We start from the raw sequence: 23,755 nt of genomic DNA, 5'->3' as shown, positions 1-23,755 counted from the left end.
TACTAAACACTATAGAACAGTAAATATAGTGACTCTATTAACAATAAACAATAAGCATTTTTTAAAAAGTCTTGTACCAGGAATAAGAAGGTCTTGTTTCTAGTTCTTGTTCTGCCACTGTGTGAATTTTAATATCATTTCATATAGCTTATCTTTTTGACACTAAACAACAATAAAAAACTAGGCTGTTTGCAATTCCTGTTTTGTCCTCTCTTTTCCACTTCTGTGATTTTGTGCACATTATTTTCTATTCCTGGAAAAGATTTGTGCTTTTTTGTTTTTTCTAACTGTTGACATTTTTTGGACTCAACTTGGATGCCATGTCCTCATTATATCTTCACTTATTTTTTTTAATTAATTTTTATAATTATAACATTTTCTTTGGCAGTACATATGCATAGGTAATTTTTTTTACAACATTATCCCTTGTACTCCCTTCTGTTCTGAATTTTTTCCCTCCTTCCTTCCACCCCCTCCCCTGGATGGGGGGCATTCCCATACATATTAAATATCTTATAGTATATCCTAGGTACAATATATATGTGCAGAACCGAATTTTGTTGTTGTTGTTGTTGTTGCAAAGGAAGGATTGTATTCACAAGGTAAAAATAATCTGGGAAGAGAAACAAAACAAAACAAAACAAACAAACAAACAACAAAAAAAAAAAAACAATGCTCACAGTTTACACTCATTTCCCAGTGTTCCTTTTCTGGATGTAGCTGATTCTGTCCATCATTGATCAATTGGAATTGGATTAGCTCTTCTCTATGTTGAAGATATCCACTTCCATCAGAATACATCCTCATACAGTATCATTGTTGAAGTGCATAATGATCTCCTAGTTCTGCTCATTTCACTCAGCATCAGTTGATGTAAGTCTCTCCAATCCTCTCTGTATTCCTCCTGTTGGTCATTTCTTACAGAACAATAATATTCCATAACATTCATATACCATAATTTACCCAACCATTCTCCAATTGATGGATATCCATTCATTTTCCAACTTCTAGCCACTATGAAAAGGGCTGCCACAAACATTTTGGCACATACAGGTCCCTTTCCCTTCTTTAGTATTTCCTTGGGATCTTCACTTATTTTTACTGCTAAAATCATTTCAAATATCATATCTTTGTGACACTGTTTCATCTATGAAATAAGGAGATTGGGTTAGGTCAGGAATACCTAGTAATAATACTTTCATAAGCAACCCGTCAATAGTATATCTTGACTTGGTCAGTTGTAGAACCACAACCACTTATTATATCCTGCTTTCAATATTCAAATTAAGTGGAATGTGAAAGAAGGCAAAGGTTAGATTTTTGATTCCCTGGCATTTCAAATGTTCATGGAATAGATTAGAAGTACAATGTGTGAATGCATCTTCCCTTCCCAGCCTGCCCCCCAAAGCCATCTCTAGCACAGCAGCAAAAAATGTCAGCAGTTAATAATATGTACTGAGCTCTTTTTTCCTAGAGCCTACAAATAGAAATTGCTCACAAGCTTCTTAACTACCATCAAGAGCTTCCTCCAGAAAGGAATATATGAAACTTTGTGTGCGCTGCCCAACACTAGTGGTGGATTAAAGAACATGTACAGAAAAATGTCATGGACTTCAAAAGAGAAGTGATAGAGAAATATTGTTCAGAATTCCACTATACAACAACTTTTTATAGAATCAGACATAATAAAATGCAATTATGTTCATTAAAAGCATGATGCTACCTTCAATCTATTATAGAATTCAAAACCAGCTTCAATTAGACCTCAGGTTCTTTATATGTAGAGACAAAATAATTTTATCATTTTTATGGACTCATTAGGAGAAATTACTATATTTCTAGTCATTTCCTAATGTACAAAAGTCAAAAAAAGAAATAGTTCTTGAATATCAGTCAGATGGTGGTTACCATGCATAAGGAATTCAGAAAATGAAAGACTTGGAAGTATGTTTTTTAAATAAATTGGCCTAGACAATTATGTCTAGAAAATAAGAAAGATATGGAATCTTCTATTTTCAAATTTCTCAGAGAAAGATGTACTACCACTTCACTTAATAACTAAATTCAGTTGCTACACCCTGCTTCATCATAAAGTTTTTCTTTATGTCTAACCTCAACTCCCCCCACTACATATAAGATGTTTTCTTTTGTTTAATTCAAAAACTGTTTCATTCCTTTCCTGTCTATGCTTAGACCTTGTGCTATGGTGGTACCAGATTTTGAGTTAATCTGTGAAATCATGTTGGTTGCTGAAGGATTCACTGAGGCACGACAATTGGCCAAAAAATTCATTACTCTTTACCAGCTTTGTAAAGAGCTCCTGTCCAAACAGGTAAGTTCCCTAAAAAGTAGATTCGAAAAAGACCTTTGTGTGATACCACCACCATCCTCTGTGATTGTTACAGACATAGGCTTCCATACCCTTTAAAACATTGTGATTTTATGCCAATATCTATTTGTTTCTTTTGAAGAGAATGTTTTTTCCATTGTCTATGTTCCAGCTATGGGTTTTATCCCACAAAATTTTATAATATCTGTAAAATTATCTTTACCTCATTATTTTATGTCTAAGAGGAAGCAGGTATAATGGTACCTGTGATCCAGTCGAATTATTCTTCTTATGTTTTGCATATAGGACTTTTTCCATTTCTGAGCCTTTGTAAAAACTATCTCCTATGCTGAGAATACACTCCCACCTTGCCTCCAACTTATCCTTTCTTTCTTATCTTTATTTCTTATCTTTATCCTTCTTATCCTTAAAAAAGCCATTTCAATCATCATTCTATATAAAACTTTTCCTGATCACCCCAAATACTCCTGATTTCATCACTAAATTTGGTTTAACATTTATTTTTATTTATATTCCATTTAAACGTATTCTTTTTACATGTATCATAGCATAATACAATTCATCTTCCTTGATAGAATGTAAGTTTCACAGGTAGGGATTATTTCCTTCTTTGTATTTGTATCCCAAGCAGCTTTCATAGTGATTGACACATAGTACCATGGATAAATACTTGCAGATTGATTAATGGTCAAAACTCACCTTTGTTCTGAATTTCCCAATTTCTGTTGTTGGCATGAAAATTCTTCCATTTACTCAGATTCACAATGTTGGCAATATCTTCAACTTGTCACACTCTCAACTCTAATATCCAATTAGTCACCAATTTTTGTCCTTTATATCTCCACAACATTTTTCACATTTTTCCTATTTTCTTTTTTGTTGTTATTCATATGATAAAACTACTTCAGGCCCTCATATCCTCTTATATGGAAAACTGCAGAGGCGTCCAAAGTAGGTCTCATTACTTCAAGTCTCTCCCCACTCAATTTCATACTGCATACAGATGCCAATGTGATTTTCCTAAAGCACACATCTTTACCATTACTCAGTAAATTATAATGACTCCCTATCACCTTTAGAATCAAATCAAAGCTCTTCGATTTAGTTTTTAAGGCCTTTCACAACCTGACCCAATTTATTTCTCCCTTCCCATTCTGGAAAATGGAAAAGCATTTATATAATGCCTACTATGGCTCTGTGCTAAGCACCATAGAAGCCCTTGATTATTCTGAATTACTTATTAGATTATTATAAAGTGCCTATTGTTTTAAGCACATTATTTCATCTTCACAATAACTCTATAAGGTAAATGCTTTTATTACCCTCATTTTGCAGAGTAGGAAGGTGAAACACACAGAAATGAAATGATTTGCCCAGAGTCACACTAATGGTTAGGATCTAAGTCCATATTTGAATTCAGGTCTTGATGACTCCAGGCCTAACTTCATTCTACCTATTGCACCATCTCACTGTCTTAAGTAAGTTGGTATTACCAGTCTCACCAGCTTTCTTACTGCTTGTTTCTTACTTGCAACCCACCCTCTCCCATTTTTATGCCTTTTGTATCCAGGGTCCCCCAGACTTTCTCCCTACATTGGCCTCTTTGAATTGGTAATTTCCTTCGAAAGAAAGCTCATGAGTTACCTTCTCCCTGAAGCTTTTTCTTTATCCCTCCAAACACCAGTGGCCTCTATCTCAACATTTCATTGTATTTATTTTGTGATATACATATATATATATATATATATATATATATATATATATATATATATATATATATATATATATACATATATATTCTATGTCTTTGTCTGCACCATTTCCCTAGAAAGAGTGGCTTCCTCCTTTGATGGTAGGGAATGTTTCATTTTTGCCTTAAATCTTATACTTAACACAAGATCTTGTACATGCTAGGTGTTTAATAGTTATATGTTTGGTTTACTAAAATATTATGTATTTTATAAAGCACAAAAAAGAAGCCTTAGAGGGAAGAAATAAAGATGAAGAAAAACATTTTAAAATATTTATTTTACTTCAGTTGATAATAATGCAAACCAAGGGAAGTTGGAAATGCCTGCCTGATTGGAAAGGGCTATGAGCCTATAATCTTACATCCAACTGAGATTACACTGTGCAAAAGGAGAAAAAAAAATCGAGGCAAGCTGTTGTTAAAAATGAGTTAAATCACTCTTCTGCTCTTAATTCTAATATTGTTTTCATGCACCTCATTTTTGTGTTATATCAATATCTTGTTTACACCAAAGGAAAATTTAGTAGGATGCCTTCTTTTTCTTATTTTTCTACCAATTTATATAATTAACTGGTATTTGAAAGTTTAATAGAGTTCTCTTATAAATCTCTTTAATGGGGGGGGGTGGAACCAAGATGGTAGAGAAGGCATACTCAACATTCCAGGCTCCTCTCATACCCTCACCACTAATTTCCAAATTCAGCCTCAAAAATAGTGCTTGACTGGTAAAATTCACGAAGATTGGAAGTGTAACAATTTATCAACCGAAGATAATCTGGAAGATCCCAAGAAAAAGTTTGTCCTGAGCAGCAGGAGCAGGCCAGTGCAAGCAGAGAGATAGGAGAGGCTAGCATACTGAGAGGATTGGGGCGGGGGAAGTCTCCATGGCTGGAAAATATATGGGCAGGAATCTACCACAGGTTGGCAGCTCTGCTTTGGTTGCAAAGCAGTAGATCAGCAGAGAAATTAAAGCCAAAGGTAGAGTGTACGCCAAAAAACTCAAATCTAACAGGATATGGCTACACCCACTCAAAACCAAAAGTAAGTGACTGAGCACAGACACAGCACAGCTGTGCAACTGTATTCTGCAGCCCGGAGTTTTTGCCTGGGGCAGTCACAAATCTGCACAGCAGGGGGGGGGGGGCAGCCCAGGGCAACCTCTAATCTGCACAATGCAGGGCTCGGCCTAGGGCAATAGAACTTCCAAAGTGAGACACAGCTCCCCAGGGCAGAGATACTTCCAGTGCAGTGAGGAGCTATTCATAGGGCAGCTAGTAATACCAATGAGCGGGCTTCTGCCTGGGATAATGACACTTTCGCTGCTCACCCTCTAGCCCCAAGGCAGTTGCTAATCCACACAACAGGGCTTTTAGCAGGGCACTTCCCCATCTTGGCCAGTGATACTCAGGACAGAGACATTTCCAGTGAGGAGCTTTTCCCAAAGCACTTCCACAGATTGGCTGCTCTTTGCAGCCCATTGTCAAGATAGCTACTGTCCATATACCAATCCCTGATCTGCAGAGGAAGCTGTTAATCTCCTTGGCCTCAAGGCAGACCCTAAGGGCTTTTAAAAATGAGTAAAAAAGCCAAATGGACTATCGATAGCTTCTATACAGAAAGAGAGCAGGTTTTCAACCATGAGGAGATTAATAGCAGACAGTCTCCAGACAAAATTCCAAAGTGGGATATAACCTGATACCCATAGCACAAGGCTCTCCTAGAAGAAACTATTAAAAATCTTAAAAGAGAGCTAGAACTAAAAGGGGAAAGGAAAGAGAAACTAATCAAGAGAATACAAAAAAGGCTTATAATTCACTTAAAGAAAAATTTGATAAAGTGGAAAAAGAAAACAACTTCCTGAAAGATGAATTGGAAAAGATAACGAACTCTCTAGAAAGTAAGATTTGTGAACTGGAAAAATAAAATAACAATAAAAAAAATTTATGAAATGGGAAAAAATTCTATAGAGCAAAACAACTCATTTAAAAATTCAACTGGACATATTAAAAAAGAAGTTAAAAAAACTAATGAAGAAAATAACTCATTAAAAATCAGAACTGAACAAATAGAAACGAATAATTCATTGAGACATCAAGAATCAGTAAAGCAAAACCAAAAAAAGAAAAAAAAGGAAAAAAAGAAAAATTAGGAAAAAAATGTTATTTACTTAGAAAAACCTAGAAAAATCCAGGTCTGCTGTTTTTCATCTAGGAGAGATAATCTGAGGATTATTAAACTTCCTGAAAATTATGATGAAAAAAAGAAGAGTTTAGATACTATTTTACAGGAAATCATCAAAAAGAGCTACCCAGATGTAATAGAATAAGAAGGTAAAATAGGCATTGAAAGAATTCATCAAACACCTGAAAAAGACCCTAAAATACAAACTCCAAATAATAGTGTGGCTAAATTTCAGAACTATCAGACTAAGGAAAAAATATTACAAGCATCCAGAAAAAATAATTAAAGTACCAAGGAGCCACGATAAGGATTACTCAAGATCTAGCTGCTTCCACATTAAAAGATTGAAGGGCATGGAATCTGATATTCTAAAAGGCAAAAGAACTTGGAATGCAGCCAAGAATAAGCTACCCAGCTAAGTTGAGCATTTTCTTCTAGGGAAGAAGATGGACATTTAAGGAAACATATAAATTCCATTTGTTTCTAAGGAAAAAACAAGAACTAAACAAAAAATTTGACTTCCAACCATAGGACTCAAGAGAAGCAGAAAAAAAGTAAAACAAAACAAAACAAAACAAAACTCTTGAGAACTGTATTTCTGTTATGGATATATATAAAGAGTAAAGAGTACATGTTTAATTTGATTTTACTGATATAACATAAAAAGGGAAGTAGAAATGGAAAGGGGGAGATAAAAAGAAGGAAACCACATCCCAAGAAGAAGCCAAGGAAACCTACCATATCTGAGGGAATTTAGGGAGAGGGAGGAACATTGTGTGAATCTTACTCTCATCGGAGTTGGCTCAAAGAGAAAATAATTGACATATTTGGTTTAGAAAGAAACTTCTCTCACCTCATTAAAAAGTGGGAGAGGAAAAGGGTAAAGGAAAAGAGTAATAAGGGAAAGGTACAAGAAAGGTGAAGGGTTTCAAAGGAGGTGGAAGGGATTATAAATAGGGAGAGCTGTGCAAAGCAAGTGGTGCCCATAAGTTTAATACTGGAGAAGGGGAGAAGGGGGAGCAAGAAAAAGAAAAGCATAATCTGGGAATAATACAATGGCAGGAAATACAGAATTAATAATTTTAACAGTAAATGTGAATGGGATGAACTCTCCCATAAAGCACACTGAATCAAAATCCAGAGCCCTACAATATGTTGTTTACAGGAAACATATTTGAAGCAGGGAAATAAATGCAGAGTAAAGGTAAACAGCTGGAGCAGAATCTATTATGCTTCAGATGAAGTCAAAAAAGCAGGGGTAGCCATCCTTATCTCAGATCAAGCAAAAGCAAAAATTGATCTAATTAAAAGAGATAAGGAAGGAAACTATATCTTGCTAAAGAGTAGCATAGACAATAAAGAAATACCAATACTAAACATATATGCACCAAGTGGTATAGCATCTAACTACCTAAAGGAGAAGTTAAGAAAGTTGCAAGAAAAAAATAGACAGCAAAACTATAATAGTGACAGATCTCAACCTTGCACTCTCAGAATTAGATAAATCAAACCACAAAACAAATAAGAAAGAATTAAAGAGGTAAATAGAATATTGGAAAAATTAGGTATGATAGATCTTTGGAGAAAACTGAATGGTGACAGAAAGGAGTATACTTTCTTCTCAGCAGTTCATGGAACCCATACAAAAATTGACCATATATTAGGACATAAAGATCTCAAAATTAAATGCAAGAAGGCAGAAATAGTAAATGCATTCTTTTCAGATCATGATGCAATAAAAACTACATTCAACAAAAAGTTAGGGGTAAATAGACCAAAAAGTAATTGGAAACTAAATAATCTCATCCTGAAGAATGATTGAGTGAAACAAAAAATTATACACATAATTAATGATTTCATCCAAGATAATGACAACGATGAGACATCATACCAAAATTTGTGGGATGCAGCTAAAGCAGGAATTAGGGGAAATTTTATATCTTTAGAGGCTTACTTGAATAAAATAGAGAAAGAGAAGATCAATGAATTGGCCGTACAACTTAAAAAGCTAGAAAAAGACCACATTAAAACCCCCCAATCAAATACTAAACTTGAAATTCTAAAATTAAAAGAAGAAATTAATTATATTGAAAGCAAAAAAAAAACTATTGAATTAATAAATAAAACTAAGAGTTGGTTTTATGAAAAAAACAATAAAATAGATAAAACTTTGGTAAATCTGATTAGAAAAAAGCAAGAAGAAAATCACATTGTTAGTCTTAAAAATGAAAAGGGAGAACTTTCCACTAATGAAGAGGAAATTAGAGCAATAATAAGGAGTTACTTTGCTCAGTTTTATGCCAATAAATTCGATAACCTAAGTAAAATGGATGACTACCTCCAAAAATATAGGCTTCCCAGATTAACAGAAGAGTAAGTAAATTGCTTAAATAGTCCCATTTCAGAAAAATAAATATAACAAGCTATCAATCAACTCCCTAAGAAAAAATCCCTAGGACCAGATGCATTTACATATGAATTCTACCAATCATTTAAAAAACAATTAACTCCAATGCTATATAAACTATTTGAAAAAATAGGGAATGAAGAAGTCCTACCAAATTTCTTTTATGAAACAGACATGGTACTGATACCTAAACCAGGTAGGTTGAAAACAGAAAAAGAAAATTATAGACCAATCTCCTTAATGAATATTGATGCAAAAATCTTAAATAAAATAGTAGCAAAAAAAATTACAGAAAATCATCCCCAAGATAATACACCACAACCAAATAGAATTTATACCAAGAATGCAAGGCTGATTCAATATTAGGAAAATTATCTGCATAATTTGTTAGGTTCTTACTAGATGCTAAGTCGGTACTTAACAATTCTCTAGCTCAGAGTTCACACCTTTAGTTCAAACCTTATACTTTTAAACTTCTGAAAAGGAGTTTACACGCCTTTAAAAAGGAGCAAATTCATTGGTTGTAAGTTGTTCCGAGAAGCCCCTGGAGTACTCACAAGCACATTCTCTGGGAGGAAAAAAGGAGAAGTTAGAGTCTGGAAGATTCAGTCTGGTTTGAGTCAAAGAGAAGACATCCCGAGGATATGCAAATTCAGCAATCCCACATTTTTGGAGGGGAAGGCTCCAGAAGCCTCCCAAGAAACCTGCTCACAGAGAAAAAGATTATACAGAAAAGAAATCTCCTCCCAGAGAAGGATTACAATTGAGAGATGACAGGACATTACATTTTGGTACCCAACATGGGGCAAGGACTTATTCTGATCAAAGTAACTACCAATAGTATCAAATATTTGGGAATCGATCTACCAAGGGAACATCAGGAACTATATGAGCTAAACTACAAAACACTTTCCACACAAATAAAGTCAGAACTAACCAATTGGAAAATATTCTTGGATAGGGTGAGCAAATATAATAAAGAGGACAATGCTACATAAGTTAATCTATTTATTTAGCGCTATGCCTATCAGACACCCAAAAACTATTTCAATGACCTAAAAAAAAAAAATAACAACAAAATTCATATGGAAAAAGAAAAGGTCAAGAATTTCAAGGGAATTAATGAAAAAAAATTAAATGAAGATAGCCTAGCTGTACCAGATCTAAAATTATATTATAAAGCAGTGGTTAACAAAACCATTTGCTGTTGGCTAAGAAATAGACTAATTGATCAATGGAATAGGTTAGGTTCAAAGGACAAAATAGTCAATAGCTTTAATAATGTAATATTTGACAAACCCAAGGACCCCAACTTTTGGGATAAGAATTCACTGTTTCACAAAAACTGCTGGGAAAATTGGAAATTAGTATAGGAGAAACGAGGCATTGACTCACACTTAACACAGTACACCAAGATAAGGTCAAAATGGGTTCATGATCTAGGCATAAAGAAAGAGATTATAAATAAATTAGAAGAATATAGGATAGTTTACCTCTCAGACCTGTGGACGAGGAAGGAATTTATGACCAAAGAGGAGCTAAAGATCATTATTGATCACAAAATAGAAAATTTTGATTATATCAAATTGAAAAGTTTTTGTACAAACAAAACTAATACAGACAAGATTAGACAGGAAGCAATAAACTGGGAAAACATTTTTACAGTCAAATGTTCTGATAAAGGCCTCATTTCCAAAATACATAGAGAATTGACTCTAATTTATAAGAAATCAAGCCATTCTCCAATTGATAAATGATCAAAGGATATGACAATTCTCAGACGAAGAAATTGAAACTATTTCTAGCCATTTGAAAAGATTTTCCAAGTCATTGTTAATCAGTGAATGCAAATTAAGACAACTCTGTCATACCACTATACACATGTCAGATTGGCTTAGGGAATTTCCTGGGCAGGGAAAGATAATGTGGAATGTTGGAGGGAATGTGGGAAAACAGGGACACTAATACATTGTTGGTGGAATTGTGAATACATCCAACCATTCTGGAGACCGATTTGAAACTATGCCCAAAAAGTTATCAAACTGTGCATACCCTTTGATCCAGCAGTGTTACTACTGGGCTTATATCCCAAAGAGATTTTAAAGAAGGGAAAGGGACCTGTATGTGCAAGAATATTTGTGGCAGCCCTCTTTGTAGTGGTCAGAAACTGAAACTGAGTGAATGCCTATCAATTGGAGAATGGCTGAATAAACTGTGGTATATGAATGTTATGGAATATTATTGTTCTGTAAGAAATGACCAGAAAGATGATTTCAGAAAGACCTGGAGAGACTTGCATGAACTGATGCTGAGTGAAATGAGCAGGACCAGGAGATCATTATATACTTCCACAACAATACTATATGATGATCAGTTCTAATGGATGTGGCCCTCTTCAAAATGAGATGAACCAAAACAGTTCCAATAGAGCAGTAATGAATTGAACCAGCTACACCCAGTGAAAGAACTCTGCGAAATGAGTATTAACCAAGTCTAATTCAGTTCCAATTGATCAATGATGGACAGAATCAGCTACACACAGAAAAGGAACACTGGGAAATGAGTGTAAACTATTTGCATTTTTGTTTTTCTTCCCAGGTTTTTTTTTAACTTCTGAATCCAATTCTCCTTGTGCAACAAGAGAACTGTTCAGTTCTGCATACATATTGTATCTAGAATATACTATAACATATTTAACATGTATAAGACTGCTTGCTATATAGGGCAGGGAGTGGAGGGAGGGAAGGGAAAAGTCAGAACAGAAGAGAGTGCAAAGGGTAATGTTGTAAAAAATTACCCAGGCATATGTTCTGTCAATAAGAAATTATAATAATACAAAAAAATCTCTTTCTCAACTCTTATTGCTAAAAGCTAGGATTTCTAATATAATATTGAATAGTAATGGTGATAGTGGGCAACCTTGTTTCACTCCTGAGCTTATCAGGAATGGTTCCAGTTTATCCCCATTATATATGATGTTTACTAATGGTTTTAAATAGATGCTACTGACTATTTTAAGGAACAGTCCATTTATCGCTATGCTTGAAAGTATTTTTAATAGGAATGGAGGTTGGATTTTATCAAATGCTTTTTTCTGCATCTATTGAGATGATAGTATGTTTTTTGCTAATTTGGTTATTGATATAATCAATTATGCTAATAGTTTTCCTAATATTGAATCAGCCCCCCATTCTTGGTATAAATTCTGTTTGGTTATGGTATATTATACTGGGGATGATTTTCTATAATCTTTTTGCTAATATTTTATTTAAGATTTTAGCATCAATATTCATTAGGGAGATTGGTCTATAATTTTCTTTTTCTGTTTTCAACCTACCTGGTTTAAGTATCAGTATCATGTCTGTGTCATAAAAGGAATTTGGTAGGACTCCTTCATTCCCTATTTTTTTCAAATACTTTATATAGGATTGGAGTTGTGTTCTTTAAATTTTTAGTGGAATTCACATGTAAATTAATCTGGTCCTGGGGATTTTTTCTTAGGGAGTTGATTAGTAGCTTGTTCTGTTTCTTTTTCTGAAATGGGACTATTTAAGCAATTTACTTCCTCCTCTGTTAATCTGGGAAGCCTATATTTTTGGACATAGTCATCCATTTCACTTAGGTTATTGAATTTATTGTCATAAAGTTGGGCAAAGTAACTCCTTATTATTGCTCTAATTTTCTTTTCATTAGGGTGCGTTCTTCCTTTTCATTTTTAAGACTAACAATTTGATTTTACTCTTTCCTTTTTCTAATCCAATTTACCAAGGATTTATCTATTTTGTTAGTTTTGCCAGAGAACTGATTCTTAGTTTTATTTATTAATTCAATAGGTTTTTTACTTTCAATTTTATTAATCTCTCTTTTTATTTTTAGAATTTCAAGTTTAATATTTGCCTTAGAGTTTTTAATTTGCTCCTTTTCTAGCTTTTTCAGTTGCAAGCCCAATTCATTGTCCTTCTCTTTCTCTATTTTATGCAAGTAGGTCACTAGAGATATAAAATCTCCCCTTGTTATCGCTTTGGCTGCATCCCACATATTTTGGTATTACTTCTCATTATTGTCATTTTTAGGTGAAATTATTAATTGCATGTATAATTTGCTGTTTCACCCAATCATTCTTTAGTATGAGATTATTTAGTTTCCAATTATTTTTCCCCCTGGCTTTTCCTTGAATGTAATTTTCATTGCTTTGTGATCTGAAAGGATGCATTTACTATTTCTGCCTTTCTGGATTTAAATTTTAGGTTTTTATATGCTAATATATGGTCAGTTTTTGTATAGGTTCTATGAACTGCCGAAATGAAAGTGTAATATTTTCTGTCTCCATTGAGTTTTCCCCAAAAATTGATTATATCTAACTTTTCTAGTAATCTATTTATTTTTTTGACTTCTTTCTTATTTAGTTTGTGGTTTGATTTATCTAATTCTGAGAGTGCATGTTTGAGATCTCCCATTATTATAGTTTTGCTGTCTATTTCTTCTTGTAGCTCTCTTAACTTCTCTTTTAAAAATTTAGATGCTACACCACTTGTTGCATATTTGTTTTATATTGGTATTGCTTCATTATCTATGCTACCCTTTAGCAACATATAGTGCCCTTCCTTATCTCTTTTAATTAGATAAATTTTTTTTTCTTTTGCTTGATCTGAGATCAGGATGGCTACTCCTGCTTTTTTGTACTTCACCTGAAGCAAAATAGATTCTGCTCTAGCCTTTTACCTTTACTCTTGTATGCATTGCCCTGCTTCAAGTGTGTTTCCTGTAAACAGCATATTGTAGGATTCTGGCTTTTAATCCAGTCTGCTATCTGCCTCTTCTTTATGGGAGAGTTTACCTCATTCACATTTATGGTTAAAATGACTAATTCTGTATTTCCTGCTCTCTTGTTAACTTCAGATTATGTTTTCTCCTTTCCTTCCCCCTTTCTTACCCCTTTTCCTCACTATTTCTGTATTCCCTTCTATTTATATTACTCCTTCCCTTTTCACTTTTCTCCTCCCACTTTTCAATGAGGTGGAAGAAGTTTCTCTGTAAATTGAATATGTCTAATATTTTTCTCTTTGTGCCATTTCTGATGAGAGCAAGGTACATACTATGTTCTTCCTCCTCCCTTCTTTCCCTCAGATATAATGGGTTTCTTTGCCTATTCATGAGATGTAGTACCCCCACTTTTTCCTTTTTCTGGTACAATTTCCTTTCCAACTCTTATCTTTTTTTTTTTTAATTAAAACAGTAAAACCAAATTACACATATATTCTTTATGTGTACTCATACAGAAATATAGTTCTCAAGATTTCTTTTTACCTTTTTATGTTTCTCTTGAATCCTATATTTGGAGATCAAACTTTTTGTTTATTTCCAGTTTTTTTCATCAGAAATAGATGAAATTCACTTATTTTATTGAATGTCCATCTTCTTCTCTGGAAAAGTATGCTCATTTTTGGTTGGGTAAATTATTCTTGGTTGTATACCAAGTTCCCTTAGTCTTTCAGAAAATCAGATTCCAGGCCTTTCGATCTTTTAATGTGGATGCTGCTAGATCCTAAGTAATCCTTATTGTGGCTCCTTTGTATTTGAATTTTTTGTTTGTTTGTTTGTTTGTTTTTATTTTTATTTTTTCTAGCTGATTTTAGTATTTTTTTTCTTGGTCTGATAGTTCTGGAATTTAGCCACAATATTTCTTAGAGTTTTGATTTGGGGATCTCTTTCAGTAGGTGATTGATGATTCTTTCAATATCTGTTTTACTCTGTTTCTATGACATCTGGGCAGTTCTCTTTGATGATTTCTTGAAAAATAGTGTCTAGGCTCTTTTTTTTCATCATAATTTTCAGGAAGTCCAATAATCTTCAGATTATCTCTCCTAGATCTATTTTCCAGGTCTGTTGTTTTCCCAAGTAAGTATTTAACATTTTTTTCAATTTTTTCTTTTCTTTTCTTTTCTTTTTTTTAGGTTTTGCTTGACTCATTCTCGGTATCTCCTCGAGTCATTTATTTCCATTTGTTCAATTCTGATTTTTAATGAATTATTTTCTCTATTTACTTTTTTATTTCTTTTTGTAATTGTCCAATTCAGTTTTTAAATGAGTTGGGTTTGTTCTATAGAATTTTTTCCCCATTTCGCCAATTTTATTTTTTAGAGAGCTATTTTCTTTTTCCAATTCTGTTTTTCCAGGAGTTGATTTCTTTATCCACTGTATCTTTTAATGAACAGGATAACTTATCCAGACCCTTTTGCAGAGCTTCCCTTTCCTTTCCCCATTTTTCTTCTAGCTCTCTTATAGAAGTCTTTTAAATTTCTTCTATGAGAGCCTTATATGGTGGGGACCAGATCATATCCCCCTTTGCAGTTTCATCTAGAAACAAACTGTTTTTAGTCTCCTCAGGGTTTGAAGTCTGCTCTCTATCAATATAGAAACTATCTATAGTTAGAGCTTGCTTTAAATTTTTACTCATTTTGACAAAAAACAAACAAACCAAAAATGTGCTGTCTGCTTTTGGGGCATTATGGTATTACCAATCTTCCTCTATAGACAACAGGAAGTAGCAGTGAAGCAGCAGTGGGATAGTAATGGCTGTGCTATGTCTGTACAGTGGCTGTGCTCTAAGACTGTGCTGAGTCACTCAGGGTGCTGGGTAGGTGTGGCCAGGTCCCAAGAAACTCTAGCATTGGGGGTTATAGTTATTATCCTTTTTATTTTTAACTTCTTTGCTGAGCTACTGGCTTGCTGCCAGAGCAAAATAGCTCACACTGTGGTAAAGTTCTCCCTGCAAAATTTTTCAGTGGCTAGATCACAGCCCGCCCCACTCTGGTCTGTTCAACATTAGCTGCCTTCCATGCTCTTGCTGCCTGCCTGAGGTCTGTGCCTGGTCTAATCGTCCACACCCAAGAGCAAAAACAGATCTTTTCTGGCAAATTTTGAGGATATCTTCTATTAGTAATTAGTAAATTAATCTTCTATTAGTTGTATTCCCAATATGTGTGGGGGTTTTTTCAGTCAAGAACTAATTCTGAGGCTGTTTCATGAAAGAAGTAGTCTGAGGGTTAAGGAAAAGCTTAGATAGATGCATTTATTCTCTCCACCATCTTGGCTCTGCCCCTATTTATCTCTTTTCATAAAATCTATTTTGCAGTTTCTTTGTCTGAGATCATGATTACAGTCCCTAAATTTTTTTTTATTCTGCTGAAGAGTAATGATTTTATTCCAAATATTATTTTAACTTTGTGTCTTTATGTTTTAGGTGTGTTTCTTATAAACAATATATTGTTGGATTTTGCTTTCTACTCCATTCTGTTCTCTTTCATTTATAAATGAATTAATTTCATTCATATTCCTTGCTATATTTTTCAGTTATGTTTACTTTGATCTTATTCTCTTTTTCTTTTTCTTCTCATTGTTTCCTATCTACTCTTTCCAAAGAAGGAAAAAAAAGCAATGAGAAAGAAATATGCTCCTTAAATTCACTTTACTTCCACTCCCTTGTCCATTTTTTCTTCCCCTCACATGGACCCCAATCACAGATTTTTGATCTTCCTTCACTCTCTTCATGACCCACCCTGAAGAGTCAGTTTGTTTTGCTTAGATATAACTCTGCCCTGAAACTACTCTTTCTTTAATTTTCCCATCTCTCTTCTCCTTGTTTGAATTTTCCTGTTGAATTAAAGATATTTGAATGTCAAAATATTTAGGAATGTCTATGTATCTCCCATTGTCTCTTTACCAATACATATCATTCTAGTTCTCATCACTGACCAGTGATTAAGGCTAGGTAGCAATTGAGTCAAAATTCCAAGGTCTCCCATTCCATCCAGGTGCATTTCTAATCATCCTGATCTATATCTGGCCACTGGATATAGATGGCTCTGGAGGAGAAAGTGAGGTGGGTTACCTTACACAGTCCTTCTTCACTTAAATCCAGTCCATTTGCATGTCATAGCATCACCTCCCTGATGTCATGGTCCTCTTCAAGATCAAAAGACAAAGGACAACAGCCTCTGTGATTGATCAACAACCACAATGGGCCAATCCCCATTACTCATTGTTTGAGTCCTGATTGGCTCAGAATGAGTGTAAATAGCAATTGTTTCTATTTTGGCCTGAAACTGTGATGGTCTCATCCTCCCAAATTGATTTCCTTCCTTTCTTCCTTCATTCTTTCTTTTCTTCCTTCCTTCCTAAAAGAAGCCATTCTCAAATGATACCTGCTCCTGGTTAAGTTATTCCTGTAACCATACTAGCCCCAAAAAGGTACCTTCTGTTTATTTATTCTTATAGGGTTGCTTCCATATGTAGAGATTTCTATTAGAGCCAGGCTCTGAGAACTTTTAAAAGAAATGTTGGGAGCCTCTTTGATACTGGTTCATTTTCTTTGGAGTCCAGCTACAATTTTCTTTGGTTTTTGAGTGCTGCATTCATCATCTCATCATCTCAGGGGCAGTTCAGGAGAAATCTGCAAAATTTTTATGAGCCATACCTAAGCAGTATAATCTAGGGCAAAGTCTAAGCTTATGCTGAGCTTTGCGAGTTCTTGATACTAGTTTTGGTATCTATAATATATCTTCAGGCTTGTCCCTGGTTGGAGCTCCAGTTGACTGAAGTTGACCTTTCTCATCAATTATCTTGAAGTCTTTTTTAGTTTCCTTTGATCAGAGTTCCCTGACTAGTTACTCAGCTGTAAACATCAGCTAAGTTCTATGTTTTAACTCCATTAATGGATTGGATGATTTCTAATAGCATTTTAGTCACTGATATAAATTACAAAAAGATATTCTCCCTCCTCATAGGCAGTTCCATTTTTGAGTGCCTGTGTACTAGGTATTTGATAGTATTTAGCAATCAGCTTTGGTAGGAATGGGGGGAATGGGAATGAACACACAATATATTTTTAAATTTAATCTACATTGTTAATGTCTTCATTGCTTTCTTAAATCTAAATAATCAACAAAATAATAAATCAAGCTCTGATTTGTAGTATTTCAAACACATAAACACTCATGATGAAAATTTAAAAATCAATACTTTGAAGCCAGTTCTAGCTGACTTCATCATGTGCAAGGAGTATAGACCTTCAGTAAGGAGTATCCTACCACCAGTTTCATGACATTACTTTTCTTACTAAAACCTATTAACAGAATTGTTCCCATTTGCTAGAATTTGCTACTTCTCTATACTTCTCCAATGAGTACAGGTTGTGAATGTTTCAGCTCAAAATGCTCTCTAATAAAATGTAGATGATTATCTATTAGTTAATATTTTCATTTTAATTTTAGTATAAAATCATATTGTTCTTTATTAATGTTTGGTTTTGTTTTGACAGGTAGAATGGTTGCAATTCCTGGTTTTTATTTATTTATTTTGGATTCACAATGTGTATCAAGTTTTTTTCAGCCCTCACTTTTATTTTGTCAGTGTCTTTGTTTTTAAATGTTTTCTGTAAGCAACTGATTGAAGGGTCTTGTTTCCTTATCCAAAAATATAGCTCTTTTTCATTTTATTGGATGATATATTCTATTTACATTTAAAACTGTGACTTAGGTTTCAATTTTCCTTCATTATTTTTAATTATTGAGGGTTTTTTCCATATTATGTTTGTTCTCCTATTTTACTATAAAGTTTTATATTCCTTCAGTCACATTACTTTAATCCTTTTCCCTCTATTTTCCTCACCATTAAATTCTTATGTTATATCTCTTTCCTTTAGAAGTTTTGTGAATTAGTTCTTTTTTCTCTACTAATTTTATCCATTTATATAATTCTTTCCCTTCTTTTTAACTCTGTTAGTAAAGCTGATTCCTTCTTTTTCTCCTCTTTTTCAACTACTTCTATTCACTAGTTTATTTTTTATTTTTGCACTCCTTTATAAAAAGGATTTCTTCTTTATGCATTCTCTCTGTCTATTATATAATTCTTTTTCTTAATCACAGTTTCTATATGGTCTATCTCTTTTCTTTGCATTCATCATATAATCAAAGTCTGCAAAGTATCTACTCTATGATTTAGCTATTCTCAGAAATACATTGATCCAAAATAATCAAAAAGGACTCATGATGGAAAATATTATTTGCCTCTGAAGGAAGAACTGATGGCATTCTAATACAGTCTAAAACAACCTTTTACCTTATTTTCTTTTTGTTGTACAAATTTTCTTTCACAAAATATCTAATATGGAAATATTTTATAGATTGCACATGTATAATCTATACCAGATTTGAATTTTGTTGTTATTTTTTTCTAGGTCATTAAAATAGTTTCTTGGGAGTCTGATTGGTATAGCACTAAATGAATAGATTAGTAAAGGGAGTATTGTCATCTGGATTATATTTGCTCAGCTTATCCAAGAGTACTTAATGTCTTTCCAATTATTTAAATATGACTTTATTTTTGTGGCAAATGTTTTGTAATTTTGCTCATATAATTCCTGACTTTCCTTTGGTAGATAGATTCCCAAATATTTTATACTATCAACAGTTATTTTGAATGGAATTTCTCTTTGTATCTCTTGCTGTTGGATTGTGTTGGTAATGTATAAAAATGCTGAGGATTTATATGGATTTATTTTGTATCCTGCAACTTTGCTAAAGTTCTGAATTATTTCTAATAGCTTTTTAGCAGAGTCTTTGGGGTTCTCTAAGTTTACCATCATGTCATCTGCAAAGAGTGATAGTTTGATTTCTTCAGTACCTTCTCTAATTCCTTGAATCTCTTTCTCAGCTCTTATTTCCGAGGCTAGTGTTTCTAATACACTATTGAATAGTAATGGTGATAGTGGGCAACCTTGTTTCACTCCTGATCTTACTGGGAAAGGTTCCAGTTTATCGCCATTACATATGATGTCTACTGATGGTTTTAAATATATGCTTCTTATTATTTTAAGGAATAGTCCATTTATTCCTATACTCTGCATCTATTGAGATGATCATATGGTTTTTATTAATTTGGTTATTGATATAGTTGATTATGTTAATAGTTTTCCTAATATTGAACCAGCCCTGCATTCCTGGTATAAATCCCACTTGGTCATAGTGTATGGATGATTTCCGATAGTCTTTTTGCTAATATTTTATTTAATATTTTTGCATCAATATTCATTAGGGAGATTGGTCTATAATTTTCTTTCTCTGTTTTCAGCCTACCTAGTTTAGGTATCAGTACCATGTCTCTGTCATAAAAGGAATTTGGTAGGACTCCTTCAATTCCTATTTTTTCAAATAGTTTATATAGCATTGGAGGTAGTTGTTCTTTAAATGTTTGGTAGAATTCACATATAATTCCATCTGGTCCTGGGGATTTTTTCTTAGGGAGTTGCTTAATAGCTTGTTCTATTTCTTTTTCTGAAGTGGGACTATTTAGACTATTTACTTCTTCCTCTGTTAATCTGGGCAAGCTATGTTTTTGAAGGTATTCTTCCATTTCATTTAAGTTATTGAATGTATTGGCATAAAGTTGGGCAAAGTAACTCCTTATTATTGTTCTAATTTCCTCTTCATTAGTGGTGAGTTCTCCCTTTTCATTTTTAAGACTAACAATTTGCTTTTCTCTTTCTTTTTTTTAATCAGATTTACTAAGGGTTTATCTATTTTGTTGGTTTTTTCATAGAACCAATTCTTAGTTTTATTAATTAATGAATTAGTTTTTTACTTTTAGTTTTATTAATCTCACCTTTTATTTTTAGAATTTCAAGTTTCATGTTTGTCTGGGGGTTTTTAATTTGTTCCTTTTCTAGAATTTTTAGTTGTAAGCCCAATTCGTTGACCTTCTCTTTCTCTATTTTATGCAAGTAGGCCTCTAGAGATATAAAACTTCCCCTTATTACTGCTTTGGCTGTATCCCAAACATTTTGGTATGATGTCTCATTATTGTCATTTTCTTGAATGAAGTTATTAATTATGTCTATGATTTGCTGTTTCACCCAATCATTCTTTAGGTATGAGATTAATTAGTTTCCAATTATTTTTGGTCTATTTTTCCTTAGCTTTTTATTGAATGTAATTTTCATTGCATTGTGGTCTAAAAAGAATGCATTTACTATTTCTACCTTACTGCATTTGATTTTGAGGTTTTTATGTCCTAGTATATGATCAATTTTTGTATCAGTTCCATGAACTGCTGAGAAGAAAGTGTACTCTTTTCTATCTCCACTTAGCTTTCACCAAAGATCTATCATATCAAACTTTTCTAGTATTCCATTTACCTCTTTGACTTCTTTCTTATTTATTTTGTGGTTTGATTTATCTAATTATGAGAGTGCAAGGTTGAGATCTCTCACTATTATAGTTTTGCTATCTATTTCTTTTTGCAGCTCTCTTAATTTCTCTTTTAATAATTTAGATGCTGCACCACTTGGTGCATATATGTTTAATATTGATACTGCTTCATTATCTATGCTACCCTTTAGCAGGATATAATGCCCTTCCTTATCTCTTTTAATTAGATCAATTTTTGTTCTTGCTTGATCTGAGATGAGGATGGCTTCCCCTGCTTTTTTGGCTTCACCTCAATGCCTTCACCATTCTGCTCCACCCTTTTACTTTTATTCTGAATATATCACCCCTTTTCAGGTGTGTTTCCTGTAAACAATATATAGTAGGATTCTGGTTTTTAATTCAGTCTGCTAACTGTTTCCTCTTTATGGGGGAGTTTACCCCATTCACATTTATGGTTAGAATGACTAATTCTATATTGCTTGCCATCCTGTTAACCCCTGCTTATGCTTTTCTCTTTTCCTTCCTTCTTATCCCCCTACCCAGTATTAAACCTGTGAGCACCACTTGTTTTTCACAGCACTCCCTTTTTAGTATCCCTCCCCCACCTTAAAGTTCCTCCCCCTATTTCACCCTTTTCCTCACAATTTCCGTCTTCCCTTCCCCTTAGCTTATTCCTCCCCTCCCATTTTTCAATGAAGTGGAAGAAGTTTCACCATAAATCGAATTTGTCTATTGATACTCACTGTGTTGATCCCCCTCCTTTCTTTCTCTCCGATATAATAGGTTACCTTTGCCTCTTTATGAGATGTAGTACCTACCACCACTTTACCCTTTTTTATGATATAATTTCCTTTCCACCTCTAGTTTCTAGGACAAATTATACATGTGTTCTTTACATATCTTTATGGCAGAAATATAGTTCTCAAGATTTTTTTTACCTTTTTAGAAATCTCTTGAGTTCTGCATTTGAAGATCTAACATTTTGTGTAGATCTGGTTTTTTCATCAAGAATAGATGGAATTCATTTATTTCATTAAATGTCCATCTTCTTCCCTCGAAAAGGATGCTCATTTTTGCTGGATAACTTATTCTTGGCTGCATACCAAGTTCCTTAGCCTTTCAGAATATCATTTTCCAGGCCCTTTGTTCCTTTAATTTGGACACTGCTAGATCCTGGGTTATCCTTATTGTGGCTCCTCCATATCTGAATTCCTTTTTTCTAGCAGCTTCCAATATTTTTTCCTTTGTGTGATGGTTCTTGAACTTGGCCACTATATTTCTGGGTTTTTTGATTTTAGGGTCCCTTTCAGTAGGTAAATGATGAATTTTTTCAATGTCTATTTTACCCTGTATTTCCAAAATGTCTGGGCAGTTCTCTTTGATAATTTCCTGGAAAATAGTGTCTGGGCTCTTTTTTTCCTCACATTTTTCAGGGAGTCCAATTATTCTCACATTGTCTCCTGGATCTGTTTTCCAGGTCTGTTGTCTTTCCAATAAGGTACTTGATAGTCTTTTCAATTGTTTCATTTTTCTGATTTTGCTTGACTACTTCTTGGTTTCTCCTTGAGTCAATCATTTCTACTTGTTCGATTCTAATTTTCAATGATGTATTTTCTTCACTGAGTTTTTTATATCTTTTTGTAATTGTCCAATTGAGTTTTTATCTTCCATGGAATTTTTTTTCCATTTCATCAATTTTATTTTTTAGAGAGCTGTTTTCTTTTTCCAACTCACTAATCCTGTTTTCCTTGGAGTTGTTTACCTTTTCCAGTTCACTAATTTTGATTTTCAATGATTTGATTTCTTTATCCACTCTGTCTTTAAATGTGTAGGATGGTTTCTCCAGACTCTCTTGCCAAGCTTCCCTTTCCCTTTCCAATTTTTCTTCTATCTCTCTTGTGAGCCTTTTTTATTTCCTCTATGAGAGTTTTGTGTATTGAGGAGCAGATCATATCCCCCTTAGGGGATTCCTCTGGAGACAGTTTGCTTTTAGTCTCCTTAGGGTTTGAAGTCTGCTTTCTATCCATACAGAAGCTGTCAATGGTTAGAGCCCTTTTAAATTTTTTGTTCATTTTGTCAGAGCTGGAATCGAAGAAAACAAATTTACAAGAGAAAAAATTTCCATGTGTAAAACATAAACAGTTTGTCCTTACTGACTCCCTTGAAATTATTCTTTGAGAGTGACTCTTATAATTCAAATTCTATATTAAGTTAAGTTTATTTGTGATAAATCCTGAAAATCTGACAGTTCATTGAATGTCCATTTTTCCATTTAATATTATACTTAATTTTGCTGAATATGATATTTTCAGCTGTATTATAGTTCTTTTGATTATTGATATATAATATTCCGGAATATGTGGTCTTTTATTCTAACTGCTGATAGGTCTTATGTGATTCCAATTGCAGCTCCAACATATTTGAATTTTTTTTATTTTTGTTATTGTTGCTTGTAAAAAATTTTCTTTGATCTAGCATTTTTGAACTTTAGTGATAAAGTTTCTGTATGTTTTCTTTGTAGGATCTCTTTCAGGTGATGATAAATGCATTTTTTATTTCTACTTTTTCCTCTTGTTCTATAACTTCAGGACAATTTTCTTTAATTATTTTTTCCATTATTGTATCAACATTTTTATTTACTTTTCTTGGTCATAGCTTTCAGCCCAATTTTTTTATGATTTTTCTAACTTTTCTCCAGATACATTGTTTTTCTTTTGAAATGTTTCACATTCTCTTCTATTTTTTCATTATTATATTTTCTTTTATCATTTCTCAGTCTCATAACTTCACAGGCTTCCCCTTACTGCATTCTAATTTTCAAAAGTTATTTTCTTCCTCAAAACTCTGAATCTCCTTTTTCT

General features: G+C 33.4%; 1 protein-coding gene across 1 annotated transcript in view; it reads left to right on the top strand.

The window, feature by feature from the left end:
- DNAH9 (dynein axonemal heavy chain 9) overlaps positions 1-23,755 on the top strand; it is a 572,299-nt gene that overhangs the window by 250,537 nt on the left and 298,007 nt on the right. Inside the window, exon 30 of the mRNA XM_074264740.1 lies at positions 2,194-2,332. Within this exon, the coding sequence (XP_074120841.1) occupies positions 2,194-2,332 (139 nt within the window). The remainder of the gene's footprint in view (positions 1-2,193; positions 2,333-23,755) is intronic.

This window comes from Sminthopsis crassicaudata, chromosome 4 (assembly GCF_048593235.1).
Source record: "Sminthopsis crassicaudata isolate SCR6 chromosome 4, ASM4859323v1, whole genome shotgun sequence".
NCBI classification, from domain to species: domain Eukaryota; kingdom Metazoa; phylum Chordata; class Mammalia; order Dasyuromorphia; family Dasyuridae; genus Sminthopsis; species Sminthopsis crassicaudata.
This window is presented reverse-complemented; position numbering and strand designations above follow the sequence as displayed.